Source organism: Ammospiza caudacuta, chromosome 32 (assembly GCF_027887145.1).
Source record: "Ammospiza caudacuta isolate bAmmCau1 chromosome 32, bAmmCau1.pri, whole genome shotgun sequence".
In the NCBI taxonomy this organism is placed as follows: Eukaryota; Metazoa; Chordata; class Aves; order Passeriformes; family Passerellidae; genus Ammospiza; species Ammospiza caudacuta.
In genome coordinates this window covers 3,174,882-3,190,696 of record NC_080624.1, presented here as the reverse complement: position 1 = coordinate 3,190,696, position 15,815 = coordinate 3,174,882, and the positions used below count along the sequence as shown (strand labels likewise).

At 62.5% G+C, this 15,815-nt stretch overlaps 1 protein-coding gene across 1 annotated transcript in view; it reads left to right on the top strand.

The window, feature by feature from the left end:
* The window catches only part of HUWE1 (HECT, UBA and WWE domain containing E3 ubiquitin protein ligase 1), a 71,291-nt gene that overhangs the window by 37,861 nt on the left and 17,615 nt on the right, over positions 1-15,815 (top strand). Inside the window, 18 exon segments of the mRNA XM_058822306.1 lie at positions 652-818; positions 1,821-1,966; positions 2,047-2,122; positions 2,609-2,707; positions 3,202-3,335; positions 4,054-4,225; positions 5,382-5,610; positions 6,751-6,929; positions 7,824-7,913; positions 8,795-8,943; positions 9,044-9,092; positions 10,009-10,106; positions 10,138-10,225; positions 10,348-10,564; positions 10,781-10,914; positions 12,117-12,328; positions 13,247-13,535; positions 15,480-15,582. Coding sequence (XP_058678289.1) covers positions 652-818; positions 1,821-1,966; positions 2,047-2,122; positions 2,609-2,707; positions 3,202-3,335; positions 4,054-4,225; positions 5,382-5,610; positions 6,751-6,929; positions 7,824-7,913; positions 8,795-8,943; positions 9,044-9,092; positions 10,009-10,106; positions 10,138-10,225; positions 10,348-10,564; positions 10,781-10,914; positions 12,117-12,328; positions 13,247-13,535; positions 15,480-15,582 — 2,631 coding nt within the window.

The window sequence follows — 15,815 nt, the reverse complement described above, 5'->3', positions numbered from 1 at the left end:
AGAGGTTTTCAGGGGTTTTTGGGGGAGCTTGGTTGGGATCTTAAGAGTTTTTCAGGGGTCTTGAGGAGGTTTGGGGGAGCTTCATTAGGGTCTTGAGGAGTTTTCAGAGGTTTGGAAGGGTGTTGAGTTTTCAGGGGTCTTTGTGGGAGCTTCATTGTGGTTTTGGGGGGTCTTGAGGAGTTTTCAGGGGTCCTGGGGAGCTTCAGTGGCATCCCTGCTGGATTTGGGGGGGACTCCCTGCTGGGTCTGGGGGAATTCCTGTTGGGTTGGGGGTCCCTGCTGGGTTCAGGGGATCCTTTTGGGGTTTGGGGCTCCCTGCTGGTTTGGGGGGGTCCCTGATGGGTTTGGGGGATCCTCTTGAGGTTTGGGAGGAATCCCTGCTGGATTTGGGGTCCCTGCCGGATTTGGGGGATTCCTGCTGGTTCTGGGGGAGATCCCTGCTGGGTTTGGGGGATCTTCTTGGGGTTTAGGGGTCCCTGCCAGGTTGGGGGTCCCTGCTGGGTTTGGGGGGGGAAAAATCCCTGCTGGATTTGGGGTCCCTGCCGAGTTCAGAGGTCCCTGCTGGATTTGGGTTCTCTGCCGGGTTTCGGGGGGTCCCTGCTGGGTTTGGGGGTGTCTGTGCCGTTTGGGGTGCCAGCGCTGTCCCCCCAGCCCCAACATGGCCAACACGGTGAACGCGGCGCTGAAGCCGCTGGAGACGCTGTCGCGCATCGTGAACCAGCCCAGCGGGCTCTTCGGGGCCAAGGGCTCCTCCAGCAAGAGCAAGGCCGAGGGCAACGGGGGCGCCCGCGAGGCGGGGGCTGCACCCCCCGATGGAGGTACCCCCGCTCTGGGACCCCCGGGTCACCCCACAGCCCCCAGTGTCACCCACAGCTACACCCACAGCCCACAGTGTCACCCCATAACCCCCCTGCACCCCTCCTGTCCACCCCACACCCTCTGCCCCTCCTGTGCTCCCCCCAAATCCCATGACCAACCTGTTCCCCCCCAGAGGACCCCCTGTCCCCCCACCCCCCCAGGGGTGCCTCCCTGTCCCCCTCCATGATCCCCCTGTCCCTCTCCATGATCCCCCTGTCCCTCTCCATGATCCCCCTGTCCCTCTCCATGATCCCCCTGCCCTTCTCCATGATCCCCCTGTCCCTCTCCATGATCCCCCTGCCCTTCTCCATGATCCCCCTGTCCCTCTCCATGATCCCTCTGTCCCCCTGCACCCTGTGATACTCCTGGGGGATCCCCCTGTCCCCCCTCCACCCCCCATGACCCCCTCTGTCCCCCCAAAACCCTGTGACCCCCTCCAGGAGACCCTGCTGTCTCTGTCCCTCTGGCCCTCCAGGGGTGCCCCCCTTGTCCCCTTCTATGACCCCCCTGTCCCCCTCTGTGACCCTCTTGTCCCCCCAGTATCCTGTGACCCCCCCAGGGGACCCTCCTGTCTCTCTGTCCTCCAGGGGCTGCCCCCCTGTGACCCCCCTGTCTCCCCATGCCCTGTGACCTCCCCCGTCTCCCCAAAACCCCGTGACCCCCCAGGGGACCCTCCTGTTACCCCAACACTCCCATGACCCTCCTGTCCCTCTCCGTGACCCCCCTGTCCCCCCACACCCTGTGATACCCCAGAGGGACCCCCTGTCCCCCCACACCCCCATGACCCCCACTGTGACCCCCCCCAGGGGACCCCGGGGACCCCGAGCCCCCCAAGGAGGACGCGGAGGTGGCACACGGGGACCCCCCGTCCCCTCTGTGACCCCCCCCGTCCCCCCATGCCCTGTGACCCCCTTGAGGACCCCCTGTCCCCCCACACCCCCCTGACCCCCTGTGCCCCCCAGGGGACCCCGGGGACCCCGAGCCCCCCGAGGAGGATGCGGAGGCTGCTCAGGCCGAGGCGGCCGACGGGGACATGGACGGCGAGGCCGAGGGGGACACGGTGGTGCTGGCCGGGCAGCCCGAGGGGCTCAGCACGCAGGAGATGCAGGTCAGGGACCCCTCCCCAAATTCCCCTGAGACCCCCGAGTGCCCTCCAGCACCCCCAAACCCCCCCTGTGCCCCCCACAGGTGGAGAATGAGCTGGAGGATCTCATTGATGAACTGCTGGAGAGGGACGGGGCCGACGGCAACAGCGCCATCATCGGTGAGGGACAGCAGAGTGACCGCTGGGCAGGGGAGTGACCACTGGGGAGTGACCACGGGGCAGAGGAATGACCACTGGGCAGCAGAGTGACCGCTGGGCGGCTGAGTGACCACTGGACATTGGAGTGACCGCTGGGCAGCAGGGTGACCACTGGGGAGTGACCACTGGGCAGGACCACTGGGCAGCAGAGTGACCACTGGATATTGAAGTAACCAGTGACCACTGGGCAGCAGAGTGACCACTGGGCAGTGACCACTGGATAGTGGAGTGACCACTGGGGAGCTGAGTGACTGCTGGACAGCAGAGTGACCACTGGGCATTGGGGTGACCATTGGACTGTAGAGTGCTGGGCAGCAGAGTGACCACTGGCCAGTGGGGTGACCCCCTGGCCATCACAGTGACCTGCTGGCCATCACAGTGACCTGCTGGCCATCAGGGTGACCCCCTGGCCATCAGAGTGACCCCAGCCCTGTCCCCTGTCCCCAGTGAGCCGCTCGGCCGAGGACGAGTCCCAGGAGGACGTTCTGATGGACGAGGCTCCGTCCAACCTGAGCCAGGCCTCGACGCTGCAGGCCAACCGTGAGGGTGGGCACTGGGAGGGACTGGGGGGAACTGGGAATGGATTGGCATGGATTGGGAGGGACTGGGAGGCCCTGGAAGATACTGGGAGGAACTGGGATGAACTGGGAGGAATTGGGAGGCACTGGGAGGAACTGGGAGGGACTGGAAGATAGTGGGAGGAACTGGAAGGCACTGGGAAGGACTGGGAGGAGCTGGGAGGAACTGGGAGATACTGGGAGGGACGGGGGGGGGACTGGAAGATACTGGGAGGGACTGGGAAGAACTGGGGGAAACTGGGAGGAATTGGGAGGCACTGGGAGGAACTGGGAGGCCCTGGAAGATACTGGCAGGGACTGGGAGGTCCCCAGGGCTCTGGGAAGGCCGCAGGGCTGGAGTGACCTGGGGGCTTTGGGCTCCTTTATGGGATCAGGGAGGGGAAATTTGTGATTTGGGGATTTGGGAGTGTCCTTGGGGGGGGGTCTCAGGGTCCTACAGCCCCCCCTGCCCCCTCCCCACAGATTCCATGAACATCCTGGACCCCGAGGATGAGGAGGAGCACACGCAGGAGGAAGACAGCAGCGGCAGCAACGAGGACGAGGACGACAGCCAGGACGAGGAGGAGGAGGAGGAAGAGGAGGATGAGGATGATCAGGTGGGGTTAAGGCACTGAGAACCCCCCAAAACTCAGGGGTGCCCCCAAAACATCGGGGTCACCCTCAAAGGTTGGGGTTCCCCCTAAATAACGGGGTTCTCTCTGTAGCTGTGCCCCTGTTTTGGGGTCAGGGCGTGACTTTTGGGTTTGGGGTCCCTGATTTGGGTTGGGGTCCCTGATTTGGGTTAGGGTCCCTGTTTTGGGGTTGGAGTCTCTGTTTTGATGTTGGGGTCCCTGTTTTGGGGTTAAGGGGCCTGTTTTGGGTTTGGGGTTCATGTTTTTAGGTCGGGGTCCCTGTTTTGGGTTGGGGTCCCTGTTTTGGGGCAGGATGCCCTGTTTTGGGGTCTGGGTGTGACTTTTGGGTTTGGGGTCCTTGTTTTGGGGCAGGATGCCCTGTTTTGGGGTCTGGGTGTGACTTTTGGGTTTGGGGTCCCTGTTTTGGGGCTGGATTCCCTGTTTTGGGGTTGGAGTCTATTTTGAGATTGGGGTCCCTCTTTTGGGGTTTGGGGTCCCTGTTTTAGGTCAAACTGCCCCCAATTTAAGGTCAGGAGTTGCCATTTGGGGTTGGGGTACCCCCATTTTGGGGTCAGGGTGCCCCCAATTTTGGGTCAGGAGTTCTCTTTTGGGGTGAAATGCCCCAATTTTGGATCAGAGGGGGCTATTTTGGGTCAAAACCCCCCAATTTGGGGCCTGCTGACCCCCATGTGGGCCCTGCCAGGACGATGAGGAGGGTGAGGAAGGTGAGGAGGAGGAGGATGACGATGATGGCTCGGAGATGGAGCTGGATGAAGATTACCCCGACATGAACGCCTCGCCCCTCGTGCGCTTCGAGCGCTTCGACCGCGATGACGACCTCATCATCGAGTTTGACAACATGTTCTCCAGCCCCAGTACGGGACTGGGAGGGACTGGGAGGGGATTGGGGGACACTGGGAGGGACTGGGAAGGACGAGGAGGGACTGGAAGGCACTGGGAGGGACTTGTGAAGGAACTGGGATAGACTGGGAAGGGGCCTGGGGGGCCCTGGGAGAGAGTGGGAGGAGACTGGAGGGCACTGGGAGGGAACTGGGAAGGACTGGGGGGGGATTTGGGGACACTGGGAAGGATTGGGAGGGGACTGGGAAGGAATGGGAGGGGATCTGGGGACACTGGGAGGGAACTGGGATAGACTGGGAGGGGATTGGGGGCCACTGGGAGGGGATTTGGGGACGCTGGGAGAGACTGGGAGGCACAGGGAGGGGGCTGGGGGGCACTGGGATAGACTGGGAATGACTGGGAGGGGATTTGGGGACACTGGGAGGGACTGGGAGGTCCCCAGGGCTCTGGGGGTGTCGCAGGGCTGGAGTGACCTGGGGGTGTTGGGCTCCCTGTGGGATCGGGTGGGGGGAAAATGGGGTGTCCCCACCCCTGTTTGTCACCCTGGGAGGGTCAGGAAGGGGTCACACCCTCCCCCCAGTTTTGTTTCCCCGTGGATTTTGGGGTGGGTGGGAATTGGGTCACCCACTGACCCCCCAGTTCTTCCCCTCTCAGTGGTTTGTGGGGTGTTTTGCCCCAGCCCCGAATTCCTCCCTGTGTTTTTTGGGGTGTTTCCCAATTCGTCCCTGTGTTTTTTGGGGTGTTTTCCCCCCTTCTTGGGGTTTTTGGGGTGTTTCTCAATTCTTTCCTGTGGTTTTTGGGGTGTCTGACCCCCCATTTCCCCCTCCCCCATGGTTTTTGAGGTGTCTGACCCCCCATTTTCCTCCCTGTGATTTTTGGGATGTTTTCCCCAATTCCCCCCATGTTTTTTGTGGTGTCTGACCCCTTTTTTCCCTCCCTGTGGTTTTTGGGGTGTCTGACTCCCCATTTCCCCCCTTCCCATGGTTTTTGTGGTGTTTTCCCCAATTCCCCCACATAGTTTTTGGGGTATCTGACCCCCTGTTTCTGCTCTCCCCATGGTTTTTTGGGGTGTTTAACCCCCATTTCCATCCTCCCTGTGGTTTTTGGGGTGTTTTACCCAATTCCCTTGTTTTTTTTGGGGTGCCTAACCCCCATTTCCCCCCTTTCCAGCCGACATCCCTCCGTCCCCCGGGAACATCCCGGCCAGCCACCCTCTGCTGGTGCGGCACGCGGAGCACGGGGGGCTGGGGCTGGGGGCCGGCCCGGGGGGCGCCCGCCTGGCGCAGGGGCTGGGCCGGAGCCAGCGCACGCTGCGGCAGCTGACGGCCAACGCCGGGCACACCATCCACGTGCACTACCCGGGGGCACGGCAGCCCAACCCGCCCCTGATCCTGCAGCGGTGAGTGATGGCCAGAAAAACCCCCTTGGGGTCACCCAAATCCCCCTGGGAACACCCCCAAACCCGCCCTGATCCTGCAGCGGTGAGTGATGGCCAGAGAAACCCCCTTGGGGTCACCCAAATCCCCCTGGGAACACCCCCAAACCCACCCTGATCCTGCAGCGGTGAGTGATGGCCAGAAACCCCCTTGGGGTCACCCAAATCCCCCTGGGAACACCCAAACCCCCCCCAATCCTGCAGCGGTGAGTGATGGCCAGAAAAACCCCCTTGGGGTCACCCAAATCCCCCTGGGAACACCCCCAAACCCACCCCTGATCCTGCAGCGGTGAGTGAGCACTGGGGGCAGTGGCCAGAGACCCCTTGGGGTCACCCAGAATTCCCCCTGGGAGCACCCCCAAACTCCTCCCAGTCCTGCTGCAGTGAGTGGCCACTGCTGGGAGTGTCCAGAGACCCCTTGGGCTCATCCAAACTCCCCTGGGAACACCCAAATCCTCCCAGGGAGCAGCCCCCAACCGCCCCCAATCCTCTAACAGGGAGTGACCACTTCTGGAAATGTCCAGAGACCCCTTGGGATCATCCAATCCCCTAGAGAACACCACCAAACCCCCTTGGGTTCACCCAAATTCCCCGGGGAACACCCTCAAACCCCCTTGGGGTCATCCAGGTCCCCCCTCATCTTCCAGCTGTGAGTGACCACTCTCAGCAATGGCCAGAGCTCCCTTGGGGTCGCCATCCACTACCTGGGCTTGTGCCACAGCCCCAGCCAGGGGTCCCACAAACCCCATGAGCCCCTCAACATTCCCCTGACCCCCTGTGCCCCCTCCCCAGCCTCCTGGGCCCCTCTGCAGACGCAGACATCCTGCAGTTGAGCAGCAGACAGGCTGTGCCAGCAAATGGGGGTCCCACACCCCTAACTGGGGGTCCCACACCCTCATTAACACCCCCTGACCCTCATTAACCCCCCCGACCCCCTTTGCAGGCTCCTGGGCCCCTCGGCGGCCGCGGACATCCTGCAGCTGAGCAGCAGCCAGGCTGTGGCCCTAACTGGGGGTCCCACACCCCTCTGAGCCCCCCAAAACCTGCATTAACCCCCCCGTGCCCCCTAAAACCCCCATTAACCCCCCCTGACCCCCTTTGCAGCCTCCTGGGCCCCTCGGCGGCCGCGGACATCCTGCAGCTGAGCAGCAGCCTCCCGCTGCAGAGCCGGGGCCGGGCGCGGCTGCTGGTGGGCAACGAGGACGTTCACATCATCGCCCGCTCCGACGACGAGCTGCTGGACGACTTCTTCCACGAGCAGGGCAGCGCGGGCAGCCAGGCAGGCGAGTGGGCACACCTGGGGGCACCTGGGGACACCTGGGGACATGGGGATACATGGGGACACCTGGTCATAGTGGGGACACCCACGGCCGGGCAGGCGAGTGGGCACACCTGGGGGCGCCTGGGGACACCTGGGGACATGGAGGGGACACCCACAGCCAGGCAGGCGAGTGGGCACACCTGGGGCACCTGGGGGCACCTGGGGGCACCTGGGGACATGGAGGGGACACCCACAGCCAGGCAGGCAAGTGGGCACACCTGGGGGGACCTGGAGACACTTTGGGGTACCTGGGCACAACTGGGGACGCACCTGGGGACACCTGGGGACATGTGGCGGACACCTGGGCACACTTTAGGGACATGAGTGGGACACCTTGGGGTACCAGCGGACACCTTGGGGTACCTGGGCACACCTGGGGACAGGGGGGACATCCACAGCCAGGCAGGCGAGTGGGCACACCTGGAGACACCTGCGCACACCTGGAGACACCTGATGACACCTGGGGACATGGGGATACATGGGGACACCTGGTCACAATGGGGACACCCACGGCCGGGCAGGCGAGTGGGCACATCTGGGGGCACCTGGGGATACTTGAGGACACCTGGGGGGCACCTGGAGACACAGGGGGACAGGGAGAGACCTCCAAAACACAGCACAGACACAGGGACACAGCAGGGGCGGGGCCTGAAGAGGAGATGGGGCTTAAGGGGGTGTGGTCTGTAGGGAAAGGGGTGGGGCTTAGCGGGGTGTGGTCTGTTGTGGAAATGGGCAGGGCTTAATGGGGTGTGGTCTGGGGAGAGTGGGCTTGGCTGATTGACTTGAGTCTTGAGATGGGCGTGGTCCCACTGGGGGCGTGGCCTCTGCAGCCTCGAAAGCTCCCATCCCCCCCCAGGGACCCTGTCCAGCATCCCCACGGCCCTGACGCGCTGGACCGAGGAGTGCAAGGTCCTGGACGCCGAGAGCATGCACGACTGCGTGTCTGGTGAGACCCCCGGGAAAGCCCCCAGACCCCTGAGCCTCACCCTTCCTTCCTCTTCAGGTGGTCAAGGTGCCCATCCAGGGGGTCTCATACACCCCAAACCCCCCAGTTTCTCCCCCAAACCCCTCCATTTTCCCCCCGCAGTGGTCAAGGTGCCCATCCTGGGGGGTCCCACACACCCCAAACCCCCCCAGTTTCCCCACACTAATCAAGGTGCTCGTCCTGGGGTCCCGCACACCCCAAACCCCCCAATTTCCCTCCCCAGTGGTCCAGGTGCCCATCCTGGGGGTCCCACACACCCCAAACTCCCCATTTATCCCCCCCAGTGGTGAAGGTGCCCATCCTGAGGGTCCCACATGCTGCACTTGCCCACTGGCACTGATCGAGGTTCCCATCCTGGGGGTCTCACACACCCCAAACCCCCCATTTTTCCCCCAAACCCCCCAATTTCTCCCCCCCAGTGGTGAAGGTGCCCATTCTGGGGGTCCCACACACCCCAGACCCCCCATTTCCCCCCCCCAGTGGTGAAGGTGCCCATCCTGGTGGTCCCACATGTCCCAAACCCCCCATTCCCCCCCCCCAGTGGTGAAGGTGCCCACCCTGGGGGTCCCACACACCCCAAACCCCTCAGTTTCTCCCTGCAATGATCAAGGTGCCCATCCTGGGGGTCTCACACATCCCAAACCCCCCCATTTTCCCCCCAGCAATGATCAAGGTGCTTATCCTGGGAGTCCCACATGCTGCAGTTGCCCACTGGCACTGATCAAGGTTCCCATCCTGGCGGTCCCCAACACCCCAAACCCCCCAATTTTCCCGCCCCAGTGGTGAAGGTGCCCATCCTGGGGGTCCCACACACCCCAAACCCCCCATTTTTCTCCCCCCAGTGGTGAAGGTGCCCATCCTGGCCCGCCTGGAGGCGCTGCGGGACGAGGAGCTGGACGAGCGGCGCGAGAAGCGCCGGCGCCAGGCGGCCGAGGACGAGGCCAAAGGCGCCGAGCGCGGCCCCGAGGACAAGGACGGCGCCGAAGCTCAGGTGAGAGACCCCCAAAAAACCCCCCACCCCCATAAAAACCCTCCCAGAAATGTGGGGAAGGGTCCCTCCTTCACTCCCCACCCTCCCAATCTCCCAGCAGGACGCGGCGTCCAAAGCCGGCCCCGCTTCGGCCGACGTCACCCCGCCAGGTAAATCCCTCCAGCTCACCTGGATCCCCTCTCCCAAAAACATTTCAACAGCTGGAAAACCCCCCAAAAACACCCCCAAATCCCCCCCTGGAGCTGGCGCCGCGCGGGCTGAGGTAGTAGATTGTATAGTTGGAGGGTCACACCCCCGTCTCGGAGATAACTATACATTCTACTGTCTTCCTCGCGCGGCGCGCGCCGCCGGAGCCGGGGGGTCCCGGGGGTCCTGGGGGGCTGCAGCGGCGAGGGAGGGGGGTTAGACATCCCCTCACCCCACCAGCACGTGCAGGGTGGGGGCAGAGAGGGGTTAAATTGGGGAAATTTGGGGGTTTTGAAGGGTTTTTGGGGGGTTTTAGGGAGGGGTTGAATGGGGAATTTGAGGGGGTTGATGGGATTTGGGGGGAGTGGTTTAGTTATAGGGGTGGGGTGTGCCCTGCCCTAAGTTGTTTCCTCCCCTCCCCAAAATTCCCTGTAAATTTTCTCCTCCCTCCCAAAATTTTCTCCTCTCTCCTCAAAATTGTCTCCTCTCCCCCAAAATTGTCTCCTTTTCCCCTCCAAAATTGTCTCCTCCTCTCTAGAATTGTCTCCTTTTCCCCCTGAAGTTTTCTCCTTCTCCCTCTAAAATTTTCTCCTTCTCCCCACCCAGAATTGTCTCCTTCTCCCCCCAAAAATTGTCTCCTTCTCCCCCCAGAATTGTCTCCTTTTCCCCCCCAGAATTGTGTCTTTCCCCCCCAGACCCCCTCCTATCCACACTGGGATCCCCCTCTCATTTTCGGGCACAGCTGGATGTCTGGGATCCCCCAAAATGGGGAAAAAAGGGAGGTTTTGGGGTGCAGGGTAGGGTTGGGGGGGAGGCTCCCAAATTTCTGGGTCCCCCCCCAATGTTGATGCCTGCGTGTGTCCCACCCCCCATTCCCAGAACACAGCGGGACCCCGGGAGAGACCCCCCCTCCCGGTCCCCACCGGACCCTGGTGATGCTGGAACCGACGCCGACCCCCCCAGACCCCCCCCCCTGGAGCCCCCCAAATCCCCGCTCGCCCCCCCCAGCCCCCCGAACACGAAGAGGGGGGGCCCGGACGACCCCCCCAGGACGCCGAGGCCACTCAGATGGAGCTGTCACCCGCCCCCACCATCAGTAAGTGCTCGATTTTTGGGGGGATCCTTTGAGTTTTTGGGGTTTTTCTCCTTTTTGGGGTGGGGCAAAATCTCCCCAGATTTGGGGGGGGCTCCAGTGTCCTGTCCCCCCCCCCCATGCAGCGTCGCTGTCCCCGGAGCGGGCGGAGGACTCGGACGCGCTGACGGCCGTGAGCAGCCAGCTGGAGGGATCCCCCATGGACACCTCCAGCTTGGCCTCCTGCACCTTGGAAGAGTCTGGGGGGGCTTCCTCTGCGCCCACAGCCCCCCAAAACCCCCCTGGAACCCCTCAAGGACCCCCTCCTGCACCCCCCGACACCGCTCAGCCTCCGGACGATAGGTGAGAGCTCAGTGGAAACGAGGGAGGTCGTGGTTTTGGGGTGGGATTGTGGTTTTGGGGTGGGATTGTGGTTTTGGGGTGGGATTGTGGTTTTGGGGGGGGTTCGTGGTTTTGGGGTGGGATTGTGGTTTTGGATGGGATTGTGGTTTTGGAGGGGTTCGTGGTTTTGGGGTGTCCCCCCTCGCTGATGTCACAGCTCTGTGATGTCACCCCCAGCTCCCCCCCAGCCTCATCCTCAGAGAGTTCGTCCACCCGGGACTCGGCCGGGGCCATTTCTGGGGCCGACTCGCGGGGGATCCTGGAGGAGCCGCTGCCGTCCACCAGCAGCGAGGAGGAGGATCCGCTGGCCGGTCAGTGACCCCCCTGTGTCCCCTGTCACTGGTCACTGACACCCCTGGGTCCCCTCTTAGTGACACCCCTGTGTCCCCTCTGACTGGTCAGTGACACCCTTGTGTCCCCTCTCAGTGTCACCTCTGTGTCCCGTCTCAGTGACACCCCTGTGTCTCCTGTCATTGGTCAGTGACACCTCTGTGTCCCCTCTCAGTGACACCCCTGTGTCACCTCTCAGTGACACCCTTGTGTCCCCTCTGGCCAGTCAGTGACATCTCTATGTCCCCCGTCATTGGTCACTGACACCTCTGTGTCTCCTCTGACCTGTCAGTGACACCTCTGTGTCCCCTCTCATTGACACCCCTGTGTCCCCTGTCACCGGTCAGTGACACCCCTGTGTCCCTTGTCACCGGTCAGTGACACCCCTGTGTCCCCTGTCACCGGTCACTGACACCCCTGTGTCCCCTCTGGCCAGTCCTGTGTCCCCTGTGGCCGCTCAGTGTCACCACATCCCGCCCACCTGCCTCGTGTCCCCTCTGTCACCCCCCAGAACCCCCTGTCCCCCCGGGGATTTTGGAGCCTCCCTGTGCTGTTTCTGAGGCTCCCTGGGAGGTTTTTGGGGTGTCCCTGGAAGTTTCAGGTTGCCCATGAAGGTTTTGAAGGCGTCCCCGTGTGTTTTGGGGTGTCTCTGAAGGTTTTTAGGGATGTCCCTGATGGTTTTGGGGTGTCCCTGACATGTTTTTAGGGATGTCCTTGGGGGTTCCAGGGTGTTCCTGATGGTTTTGGGGTGTCCCTGAGGGATTTTAGGATGTCCCTGAGAGGTTTTTAGGGATGTTCTTGGGGGTTTTTAGGGATGTCCCTGGAGGTTCCAGGGTGTCCCTGAGAGATTTCAGAGTGTCCCCAAACACTTTTAGGGACATCCCTGGGAGTTCCAGGGAGTTTCAGGGCAGTCCTGGAGGATCCCAATCCATTCCCTGGGGTGTCCCCAACGTGTCCATGATGGTTTCAGGGTGCCCCTGATGGTTTCAGGCTGTCCCCAAAGGCTTTTAGGGACATCGCTGGAAGGTCCCAATCCATTCCCCGGGGTGTCCCCAACATGTCCCTGATGGTTTCAGGGTGTCCCTGAGGGATTTCAGGATGTCCCCGAAGGCTTTTAGGGACATCGCTGGAAGGTCCCAGTCCATTCCCTGAGTGTCCCCAACGTGTCCCCGCTGTGTCACAGGGATCAGCCTCCCCGAGGGCGTGGACCCCTCCTTCCTGGCAGCGTTGCCTGATGACATCAGGCGGGAGGTGCTGCAGAACCAGCTGGGGATCCGCCCACCCGCGCGGGCCCCGCCCGCCGCCAGCCCCGCCCCGCCCGTGGTGGCCAATCCCGGCCTGACCGAGGTCAGCCCCGAGTTCCTGGCGGCGCTGCCCCCGGCCATCCAGGAGGAGGTGGGTGTGGCCAAAAAGTGGGCGGGGCTGCGGGTTGGGTGTGGTCTTGGGGTGGGGCTATGGGTTGGGTGTGGTCTTGGGGTGGGGTATGGGTTGGGTGTGGCTTTAGGTAGGACTAAAGGATGGGTGTGGTCTCAGGGGTGTGGCCTCTTTGGGACATGTCCCCATAGAGGTGTGGCCTCTTTAGGACATGTCTTCATGGGGCTGTGGTCTCTCAGGGTGTGGCCTGTTTGGGATGTGTCCCCATATGGGCGTGGTCTCTCAGGGTGTGGCCTCTTTAGGACATGTCCCCATAGGGGTGTGGCCTCTGGGGCGTGGTCTTTTAGGGTGTGGCCTCTTTGAGACATGGTCTCTCAGGGTGTGGCCTCTTTGGGGTGTGGCCTCTTTGGGGCATGATCTCCTGGGTGTGGCCTTTTTAGGACATGTCCCCATAGGGGTGTGGCCTCTGGACCATGGTCTCTCGGGGTCTGGCCTCTTTGGGACATGTTCCCATAGGGGTGTCACTTCTTTGGGGTGTGGTCTCTCAGAGTGTGGCCTCTTTGGGGCATGGTCTCTGAGGGTGTGGCCTCTTTTGGACATGTCCCCATAAGAATGTGGCCTCTTTGGGATATATTCCCATAGGGGTGTGGCCTCTTTGGGGCATGGTCTCTCAGGGTGTGGTCTCTTTGGGGCGTGGCCTCTTGGGGTGTGCCCTCTTTGGGACACGTCCGTCCCCGTAGGGCTATGGCCTCTCTGGGACATGTCCCTATAATGTGTGGCCTCTTTGGGACATGTTCCTATAGGGGTGTGGCTTCTTTGAGGCGTGTCCCCTTAGGGGCGCGGCCTCTTTGTGCCACACCCCCACATGGCCCTGCTCTCTCTGGCCGTGTCCCCATCCTGTCCGGCCGTGTCCCAGCGCCTGCTGTCCCCACCCCACAGGTGCTGGCGCAGCAGCGGGCGGAGCAGCAGCGGCGGGAGCTGGCTCAGGCCACGGGCTCGGACGCGCCCATGGACCCGGTGACGTTCATCCAGACGCTGCCGTCGGAGCTGCGGCGCTCGGTGCTGGAGGACATGGAGGACTCGGTGCTGGCCGTGATGCCGCCGGACATCGCGGCCGAGGCGCAGGCGCTGCGGCGCGAGCAGGAGGCGCGGCAGCGGCAGCTCATGCACGAGCGCCTCTTCGGCCACTCCAGCACCTCGGCGCTCTCGGCCATCCTGCGCAGCCCCGGTGAGCGGGGGAGACCTGGCCTGCTGACCCCTGAATCCCTCTGTGTCCCCCTGAATCTCTCTGTGTACCCCCAAATCCCTCTATGTCACCTCAAATCCCACTGCATCCCCCACAATTCTGTGTCCCCTCAAATCCCTCTGTGTCCACAGTTCTCTGAACTGTGTCCCCCCCAAAATCCTGTATTGCCTCAAATCCCGTATTGCCTCAAATCCCTCTGTGTCCCTCACCGTTCTGTGTCCCCCCTGAATTCCCTCACATCCATCTGTCCCTCACAATTCTGTGTCCCCACAATTCTCTCTGTGCCCCCAAATCCCTCTGTGTCCCCACAATTCCCTCTTGTGTTCCCAGTGCTCTCTGTGTCCCCCCAAATCCCTCTGGCCCCACAATTCCCTCTGTCCCCCAAATCCCTCTGTGTCCCCCCGAATCCCTGAGTTCCCACAATTCTCTCTGTGTTCCAAATTCTCTCTGCCGTCCCCAGTTCCCTCTGTGTCCCCCCCAGTTCCTTCAGCCTCCCCCCAGTTCCCTCTGCTCCCCATTCCCTGTGTCCCCACCCTGATTCCCTCAGTTTCCCCCTGTCCCCAGTATGGGACATGTCCCCCCTGGGTGACAAATCCCTGGTGTCCCCAGTGTGTGACACATCACCAGTGTCCCTGCTGTGTGACATGTCCCCGGTGTCCCTGGTGTGTGACACTTTCCCAGTGTCCCCAGTCCATGCTGTGTCCCCTCTGTGTGACACATCCCTGGTGTCCCCAGTGCATGACATGTCCCCAGTCCATGCCGTGTCCCTGCTGTGTGACACATCCCCGGTGTCCCCAGTGTGTGACACATCCCCGGTGTCCCCAGTCCATGCCGTGTCCCTGCTGTGTGACACATCCCCGGTGTCCCCATTCCATGCTGTGTCCCCTCTGTGTGACACATCCGCGGTGTCCCCAGTGTGTGACACATCCCCGGTGTCCCCATTCCATGCTGTGTCCCCAGTGTGTGACCCATCCCCGGTGTCCCCAGTCCATGCCGTGTCCCTGCTGTGTGACACATCCCCGGTGTCCCCATTCCATGCTGTGTCCCCTCTGTGTGACACATCCGCGGTGTCCCCAGTGTGTGACACATCCCCGGTGTCCCCATTCCATGCTGTGTCCCCTCTGTGTGACACATCCCCGGTGTCCCCAGTGTGTGACACATCCCCGGTGTCCCCATTCCATGCTCTGTCCCCTCTGTGTGACACATCCCTGGTGTCCCCAGTGCATGACATGTCCCCAGTCCATGCCGTGTCCCTGCTGTGTGACACATCCCCGGTGTCCCCATTCCATGCTGTGTCCCCTCTGTGTGACACATCCGCGGTGTCCCCAGTGTGTGACACATCCCCGGTGTCCCCATTCCATGCTGTGTCCCCTCTGTGTGACACATCCCCGGTGTCCCCATTCCATGCTGTGTCCCCTCTGTGTGACACATCCGCGGTGTCCCCAGTGTGTGACACATCCCCGGTGTCCCCAGTCCATGCTGTGTCCCCAGTGTGTGACACATCCCCGGTGTCCCCATTCCATGCTCTGTCCCCTCTGTGTGACACATCCCCGGTGTCCCCAGTGTGTGACACATCCCCGGTGTCCCCATTCCATGCTCTGTCCCCTCTGTGTGACACATCCCCGGTGTCCCCAGTGTGTGACACATCCCCGGTGTCCCCAGTCCATGCCATGTCCCCTCTGTGTGACCCATCCCCGGTGTCCCCAGTGTGTGACCTATCCCCAGTGTCCCCATTCCATGCTGTGTCCCCTCTGTCTGACACATCCCCAGTGTCCCCAGTCTGTGACCCATTCCCAGTGTCCCCATTCCGTGCTGTGTCCCCTCTGTCTGACACATCCCCGGTGTCCCCAGTGTGTGACCCATCTCCGGTGTCCCCAGTCCATGCCGTGTCCCCACTGTGTGACACTGCTGTCCCTGTCCCCGCAGCGTTCACCAGCCGGCTCAGCGGCAACCGGGGTGTTCAGTACACGCGGCTGGCGGTGCAGAGAGGAGGCACCTTCCACGTGGGGGGCACCGGCACCCACAGCAGGTCAGTGGGGCGGGGGCACAGCTGTGGGGTGGGGGCACAGCAGGTCAGTGTGGGGTGGGGGCACAGCTGTGGGGACATGGCTCTGGGGTGGGGTCACAGCTGTGGGGTTCCAGCTGTGGGGTGGGGGAACAGCTCTGGGGTCACAGCTGTGGGGTTGAGGTCACAGCAGGTCAGTGGGGTGGGGGGCACAGCTGTGGGGACATGGTTGTGGGGTGGGGGTGACAGCCTCAGAG